This window comes from Phaethon aethereus, assembly GCF_964289735.1.
Source record: "Phaethon aethereus genome assembly, chromosome: 12".
Classification (NCBI taxonomy): domain Eukaryota; kingdom Metazoa; phylum Chordata; class Aves; order Phaethontiformes; family Phaethontidae; genus Phaethon; species Phaethon aethereus.
The window spans coordinates 9827980-9836673 of NC_138588.1; the positions used below are offsets into that span (position 1 = coordinate 9827980).

At 43.7% G+C, this 8694-nt stretch overlaps 1 protein-coding gene across 1 annotated transcript; it reads right to left on the minus strand.

Annotated features, from left to right (window-relative positions):
- Positions 1-1455: 1455 nt before the first annotated feature.
- Positions 1456-8312, minus strand: MESD (mesoderm development LRP chaperone). The gene is made up of 3 exons (XM_082005356.1): positions 7317-8312; positions 2658-2890; positions 1456-1878 (listed from the first exon to the last, which is right to left on the minus strand). The coding sequence occupies exons 1-3, from the start codon at positions 7479-7481 to the stop codon at positions 1614-1616; spliced, it is 663 nt and encodes a 220-aa protein (XP_081861482.1). The 5' UTR covers positions 7482-8312; the 3' UTR covers positions 1456-1613.
- Between the last annotated feature and the right edge of the window lie 382 nt (positions 8313-8694).

The following is an 8694-nucleotide window of genomic DNA, read 5'->3' on the forward strand; positions in this document are numbered from 1 at the left end:
TTCTTTAAGCATAAATTCATACAAATGTAATTCAAATTAAATAAAAACAATCACCTGGAACCATCATCAACATCATTTAGTCCTTAGGTACAGAAACCAAAGGTGAGTTAATCTGTCTCCCGAATATCTAACTAATGTGTAATTATTTAAAAGGTTTTACTACTCAGTGAAACAGTAAGTTTAGTGACATCTTTTATTTTAGAACAAGCACTCAGTAAGTCACAGTTTCCCACTTTTGATACCGAAGTAATGCACAAGATCAACCATTATGGTTCAATTAGGACCTTTTACCCAAAACACTTGGATTTTAGCACCTTAAATATTAAAGTAACATCTTAGTAGTATTGAAGGAAGACAAATAAGACTGTGCTCATCCTCTGGAAAACTATATGGACCATACATACTGGGTGCATTTAGTCCTTAAGACATAGTAAGGCAGAATTGTTTCCCTTCTAAGTGATGCATTTAACCGAATACAATCTGAATAATAATAAAACCTTCCCAATTTGTATACAAAGTCTTCTGAGGAGAAATCAAATTTCTCCCATATATCAAACTTCATAGTATTTAAATCAAATGTTCATTTACAATCAAGCATGTCAGTCAGGAATCTGTACCCCAAAAATGTGTAATTGGTTATTAAACATCAGTAAGTGATATGTCTAACTCAAAGTTTAACTCTGTACTGTAACTAGTGCTTTTTTTGCAGATTTAAACAAACCCTTAAACCAGTAAAACTAATTAATTTCAGAGTTAAAGCTATTTCTTTTAGCTCACTGTCCCATAACGGGACATACGTAACATTTGCTTCCACAGGCACAGTCCTTTGGCAGCAGTAGCAACCTGAACGGCATGAATCTGACTTTTCCTTTCACCCCGACACTGCTCATGAGGGGTACTGTAATTCCATTAATGTCCCAGCATCACTTCTGATGGGTACAGAATCTCCTTTCTGCACTGATTTGGAGTGCATTAGCCAAATATCTACCTTAGCTTCTACCATGCTTCTAAGCACTTCTGTGGATTTGTGGGGACATACAGAATGAGTTTTATTTTGAAGAAACAGGCAGCCTGACCAGGTATGTCCTAAATGCCACAATTTCATCCATCTTTGGCCACTGTAACACTACTCTTTGCAACTTTAGGCAGTTTTTATGAAGTGAGTCTAGCAGACCGGCTTCCAAGAGAATCTTTTTGCACTGTACCCTGCCACCTAACAGCAGCTATGAATCAATGACTGACTTGTATACCCAAGATGGACACGGCTACTGCAGATGAACATTGGTGTATTCTGAGACTGTATTTCTTCTTTTCCACCTAAATTAAGTTTGTGATGTTAGACACACAGATTTGTTAATTTTAAAGAACAATAACAGCGTAAAAAAAAATTACAAACTAAAGTAGTCAATCACTGGTATTAAACATTACCTTTCTGTAACTACGCAAATGGCCAACATGAATAAGTAAACTGGTGAATTTCAACACAAAAGTCTTTTAACCTCAGTAACCTCTGCTTCTTTCCTTCCCCACCCAAGTAAAGCCAGGAATTGTATAGAAAATTAGCTTCCCTTCAAGGAACAGCAGAGCAGTATTCAGTCTGGTTAACGTGTCCATCATAGGTCATCTCTCTGTTTGGTTGCTCGGTTGTCCTCTTTGATGCTATTAGATTTCTTGTCTGCATCTTTTTTCTTCTTTGCTTTTTCAGGTTTTGTTTTGTTTTTCACTTTCTCATTTTCTTTTGCTCCTTTGCCAGGATAAACCTGACCTTCCAGAGTAACATCCGCACACCTTTCTTGATTTATCAGAAAGTCTTTGATCTCCCAGGCATAACCGCCATCACGCAGCATAAATATGGCACGATTTGAGCCAACAATAAACCTGGAGGAGAGATATATATTTTTTCAGTTAGCCCCATGCCTTTCAAGCGCTACAACATTTTGCTTAATTCAGAACATCTCCACAACTGAGGCATACATTTAAGAGCAAGAAGTTGGTCTTCCTGTTGTTGCCTAGGGATGGGGACAAGAGAATGATTTTATAGCACACGCAAGAATAAAACGTATTAAGTTTACAGTAAATAACCAAGGAGGAGTAAGAACACGAAGAAAACTTAACAACTAATTTGATACTGTGTCAAATCCACTAATGGGCATTAAATTTGCTTTATACACTTGCTGCAACCCTTCTCAGCCTCAATTCAAGAATGCAACTTTCCTCTTTTTCAAAATGATCCTCTCCCTCTCCAAGAGAAAAATCACATTTTTTAGTCAGGGGAACAAATAGCCCTTTGTGGTGACAAGTCTTCCAAGTGTGATGTTTTCCATCAAGCACATAAAGGCAAACTACTGCAGCTAAAACTGGTAAATAGCTGAAAAGTAATGAGATAAAAAGCAACTAGGCTGTATATAGATCATGCACAAGTGTTAAAAAGATTTGTGCACCACACCAGAATTTTTGTAGCGTGACTTAGTCACCAACTGGTATATCACCAACGAATTGGTATATAAACTGATACAGAAAGAAACAGAAACAAAGAAATAGTGGCAGATGATTGAGGTGGGGAAGGGCATAGGATGAATAGGTGAAAAGATTTTCAGGAAGAAAAAACCAAGGGATCTGTAAAAGCAAGAACTTGACCCTTGTGTACAACAGCTTACCTTTGCACATCATAGTTTGCATTGAAGAGACTGCCCTGCCACAAGCTAGTTATTTCTTCCGTCTCCTTTTCTGTGGGATTTCCTGACACCGTGACAAACATCATCAAAGTTTTCCCCTTTTTTGTCAGCTTCAGGATACTTTCAGGCTTGCCTGGATCGATTTTGGAGAAATCTATTGGTGCTGGAGGCCTCTTGTGTTCAGGAAGATCCCCCTCTTCAATGTCATCATCTTTCTGTTTTTGAAAAGGAAAAAGAGGCTTTAAACTCAACTGTTCCACAAAGCTGTTCTTTTTTGAAACTTCACATTGTTTAGAGAACAACTCTGCTTTGATAAAGTGAAAGCATTGTGTGGTTTAATGACGAAGATGCTCAAATCAAAAGAAACAGTGAGTTTTGTCTCAAGATACTTCACCAGGACTGCTCTTCCCATTTATAACCTTCCCCTCAAAATGATGCACACGTTGATACCGACAAGTAGAATCTGATTTTACCACGTACTGAGAAATAATTTAGTCACAAGGCTAATTAAATACAACTCCACCTAGGTACTTCATAAAATAACACTTTTTTTTTCTTCACGGTTTCATAGAAATTTATTAAGTATACAAGATGGACTAAGAAAGTTGCTCTAAAAAGCCTCATACACGCATAAATAAAGTCATCCATCTGCATATTGCTTTCAGAGGTCAAAACTCACTTCTGCAATCATGTGATCACTTGAGAATTTAGTTTTCCTTACTTTGTATCTTTAAATAAATAAAAAGGCAAAAATTCAGAATTTCAATGCTTATGCTACAGGAAAATTTTTATTAAAGTTTTATTAAAGTTTATTTAATAACTTTATCAAACTTTTATTAAAGTTATTATATTTCCTAATGCACAGATGAAGAGCAGTTCACATTCTGACAACATAATCACCAAGAGTAAATCACTGTTAGAGAACAGAAAAAAACTTTTGATGCCTCTGCTGAGTTTGACAGGCATTTAAATATTTGGAAAGGCAGAATTCAAACTGCTGCCCCTTAAAACAGTTCCTAACAGCAAGAAGTGAATATAGTGACAACTTATATTGAGCCAGAACTCTATTTCTTAAACAGCATCTGTATCACAGAATTAAAAAGAAAAAAAAAAGAACAGAAAAACCCAGAAGTCTCATACTGGCATCCACCCAAGCACTAGTAACTTCAAACACTTAGTAAAAAACATGCAACACTCCATTAGGAATATGAACTGTAGCAATACCTAAAGACATTCCCTCTAGAAGCAGAGTTCGATTTTTAGATCCTAATAGGCATTACCTTCTCGTCTCTGCACATGCATATATACAGACTCAACAACATTCTCTTACAACATCCCACTACAGGTAGCGTCCCATACCCTTTAAACGTTAAGGTTTCATACGAGTGACCTTCTTTTCCCATCTCAATTACATAGAATTTGCTGTCAATTCTGACAAGGGAGTTTAAAATTTAGTTATCGCAGAATAAAAGTTGCGGAAGCCTTAGATTTCATCCTTTCTTTCCTTACTAATTACATATCTGTTTCAATTTTGCAAGTCTGAAGCATGCTTTCAAGTAGTTTACATGCCTTTGAGAATTCCATATTAAGTGAACTGTGAGCAAAGGAAAGCCCCAGGAAAGTCCTGCTGCCCTCACTAAGTGGGAACAATACTTATCTTAGAGGAACCTGGAAAAAGTTCATATTGGTAAAGTACAGTGAAAATACAAAATCTTACATGATTGAATGAAAAACATACTTCAGAAGTAAAAGCAAAATCAATCCTAATTTTAGACCAGTTTGGCTAGTGCAAAACCAGCTTATTTCAGTTTTGAAAGCAAAAGGCAGAAACATGCGTTTCCAAACACTCATTACACAATACAGAAATTGACTTTGGATTTAGTAACAACACAACCTACTGACATATATTACCTCCCTTCTCTTAACTATTCAACTAAATGCTCATAAAGCTGTGTTGTTACAGTTTGAATAGAAATACTGTAAGAAGCGGCCAAAAGCTCCCCTACCCAACACTTCTTTTCTTGATCCCGTACAAACGATTGTACAGTTTTGTATCTACAAATGTATCTACAAAGTAGAAGACTGGAAGAAAAGTGTAAGCTTTTGCTTTGAAACATCCAGCAGATTCATTCAGTTAAACAGTAACGTAAGGCTTCAGAGGGAAAGCATTACATAAACACTGTAATAACTATATATTCCCTCCCTTTTCCTCCTCTCAGCTCCCATTCTCGTGCATTTCTCATCAATGCCCTGGATTTTTATTTTTAAAAATATTAGGAACACATGTCACCTAATTCCTGAGCCTAGGAATAAGCTTAGCTCAGAGTCAAGCCTGAGAAACCCTGAGCTTACAACAATAATGAACTGTTTTAAGGAATATGACATTTCAGTAACAGAAGGACCTCCAGACCAGATTCTCAGATCTGTTTTCAGCTCCTCTGGACTCAAGGATGCTGAAGAGTCCCCTTCCATGAAGGAAATCCCTATGTGGCTTCCATCAAGCTCTAGTTGTGCAACTGAGCTGCTGAAGCAACCTCTATCTCTTTTCCCCATTCCCCACGCTCACTTTGCACTAGATCACTCTCCCAGTTCGCCGGGCAGTCATGCGCACAGTTGCGCACCAGCACGGCGCAAGGGGCAAGGCAGCACAAGAGCCCGAACAGAGAGGTGGCTGCTTGTTCTTGGGAAGGCTGCTGGACCCACAGCCACAGGCTCACCAGGCCTGTGGCTGACCCCAAGGATGTTATAATCACCACCATCCTCCAATACTTTTAGACTAATTGCCAGGGAAATCAAAAAATATTAGGAGTCATCTCACTCAGTTGAACGTAATGACACTTGATTCTGTACAGATCTGTGCCCCTCACTCCCGAGCATAATTCCTGCTCTTATCCAAATTCACAATGGCCCCTTTGTTTCTTATCCCACCACCCCCAAGTCCACTCATGCCCTTTCTTATCCTCCAGCCACCACCCCCTCAAGTCTTTCATGTTCCTTATACACATCCTGACTACCATCAGGCAAATGCCATACAGCTGACCACCCTGAAGGCCGAACAACTGTTAATTGTTGAGCCCCTGCTTCAGTAACTTTTTTCTTCTAGGGCTCTGGCTGTATGTGTGTTTCCTCAGAGGCAATGCCAACCCGAGCTGCCAACTCCCCAGCTGCACAGCCACATCTCCACACAACATGGCTACAAGCATTTGTGCAGCACATGGTGAACTGGATCAGAGACCTGCTCCAGCAAAAGAGGAAAAACCCTGAACAGCCTCCTGACCCTGCATGCCACATGGGTGGAACTGAATACACAGCCAGAGTCACGACAGCATTGACTTGAGTCTCCCTTTCATCAGGCATCTAACTGATAACTCAGAGATGCTAATCTTTAAGATTTTTTTCTTACAATGCCAGATTTGGTTGAAGCTGGCCAATATTATGATTTAAGCCTTGACTTTTTAGCAGCTGGGACTATCCAGTCCTTGGCTGATACCACTGACAGAAAGGTGAACTTTTAAGGTTTTTTTAGAGAATTTCATTTAAAATTAACTCAATTTTCTAACAATCTCCCTTCCTAAAGGGAGACACACTAACAGCCCATGGGATGAAAAAGGCCATAAGCTGCCAAGCAGGTCCAAAGCAGACACCCTTACCTCCCACAGAAGTTACTTTATCTGTATTACACATACAAAACCTACTTCTCCACCTCGACCTACAGCTGTAGCTGGTGTTACAGGAGACAGATGTTTTCACTCTAGTATTTCCTCCAGTTTTTATGCAAGACATTTCGGGGAACAGCCTCATGGGAAAGAATAAAAGACACTGATGAGTGCTCTGGAATTTATCAGAAGATGAGGGAAGACAAAAATAGTGAGAAGAGCCAAACAGTGGCATGACAACCATGTGGAGAAAATAGTAATGGGGAACAATCAAAGGAAGTTAAGGCAGTAGGCTGATGGGGATGAAGGGGCACTAGGAAGAGCCAAATTAGAAGTCATTACCATGAGGAGCTGGCAAGGAAGGAAACACCAAGCCACAAAACCAACTACATATCTACCCTGTAAAAGTGAAATGAGTGTTTCTCCTGCTATCCATCCTTCGGTCACAAAACACGTATCCCTCAGCACCCCGAAACCACAGGCATTTAAGTCAAACCAGGCTGTCGGCATGCATCACCAACGTGCGTTTGCGAGCCAGGCCCTGGGAAAAGGGAAGGGGTGGCAGGGCAGGCCGGGGGCACCGGGGGCGAGAGCAGCTCCCCCAGGAGCCAGCCCCCTCTGTGCCCGCTCGTCTCCATTTTGTAACCTCCCCCCACACGAACCCGGAGCCTCAGAAGAAGGAAACGGGCACCAGCCACCCTAACGCCACCCGGCCGCGGGGATCCCTCCCGCCGCGCCAGGCCAGGGCCCCAGCTAGGCCCGGGGGAAGGAGGGCCGGGCCGCGGGCGCCAAACCTCCCGCCTTGCGCCGGCGGAGGCGCCGCGGGGCCGGGCAGAGGGGCAGAGGGGCAGAGCGGCCGCCCGGCCGCGGAGGCGCCGGCAGGGTTGCCCGAGCCGGCAGCGCAGCCCGCCCGCTGCCAGCGGCCGCGGGGTCCCCGCTGCTGGAAGTGCAACCCTCGCCGCGGGTCCCCGGCCCCTCCCCGCACCTCCCACTGCTCCAGCAGCCGAGCCATGTCCGCGTCGTTGTAATCCCGAATGTCCTTCTTCTTGGCCGGCCCCGCCCGCCGCTTCCCCTCCGGCTCGCCGGCCCCAGCTGCCGCGCACAGCCACAACGCCAAGCCCAGCAGAGCCCAGGCAGCGGCTGACGCCATCTTCTCCCGGACCTCGCCGCTGCGGCAAGGCGGCCCCGGCTCCTTTAAGGGGCGGGGGCAGCGGCGGCTCGGGCCGGGGAGGAGGAGGAGCTGGAAGGGGAGTAGGGGCGAGAAGGCAGCGACAGAGGCGGTGGGACGTAACTGGCGGCAGGGACTGGGCGATGGGGTGTGCGGCAGCTGGGGGCTGAGCGGAGGTTGTGCCGCCTCCCGAGGCGTGTCTGAGCACCAGGAGCGAGCCGGGGGGGTGCGGGCACCTTCCTCCTCCTCTTCCTCATCCTCCTCCACAGCCGCGATGTCGCGCCTCGGCGCGCGGTCCCCGCACGATGGGCCGTTAATGGGGCCTCCCGGCCTGCCGCCCGGGGCCGCTCCGGGTGTAGGCCCTGCGCATGTCGGCCCGGTCTGCTGGATAAAAGATGGATATTGTTGGGCGTTTTGGGGGGTTTGTTTTGTTTTTTTTTAAACAACGTATGATGGACCAGCCTCTGGAATACAAACTATGCCATTTTCTTTCTGCTGCTGTTTTAAAAGTAGGATGACAAGTATCTGCGTTCACCAATTATGTGATAGGATCTGGGCCCACGGCACTGAGTCTTCTGCTTTTAACTAGTATCTCAGCAATATTAGGGTTTTTAGAGGAAGACTTAAAAAAAAAAAAGCTGTTTTGTTACTAAAGTACAACTCCGGAACATCTGAACACCACAAGGAATTAAGAGAGAGGGCTTTTTCTTTGTACAAACTACTTTTCTGTTATCTTCAAACAACCACGTTGCACAGATTGATGTCTGTATAGCCTTATTGCGCTCTTTGGTCTTCAGTTTTTCCTCATGGAAGCTGTTTTAATTATAAATAGCACCATCTCTTCTTTAGCCTTTTAGCCTCGGGCTCCAAGGAGTTTAAACTTGGGACTTCAAGGAAGCACCACAGTGACTGCTGCTGGTAGATCCTAGTTATGGTCAGGCTGCTGAGTGAACAGGGCACTTTTCCATTCAAGTGGGAGCATTGAAGGGAGAGTAGGTTCAGAGCAGAGGAACTAATTCCATGGAGCGAACACTTCAACCCCAATTCTGTTACTGTATGTAGGCCTGTAATGAACCAGGAGCCCACTGCGCTTACGGGCGCAGCATGCAAATACAGAACAAAAGCAGTAAGTAGGCAAGGGCGTGGGTTTGGGAGGCTTTCTGAATCCAGGACTAACTCGTGAAATTGTAAGACA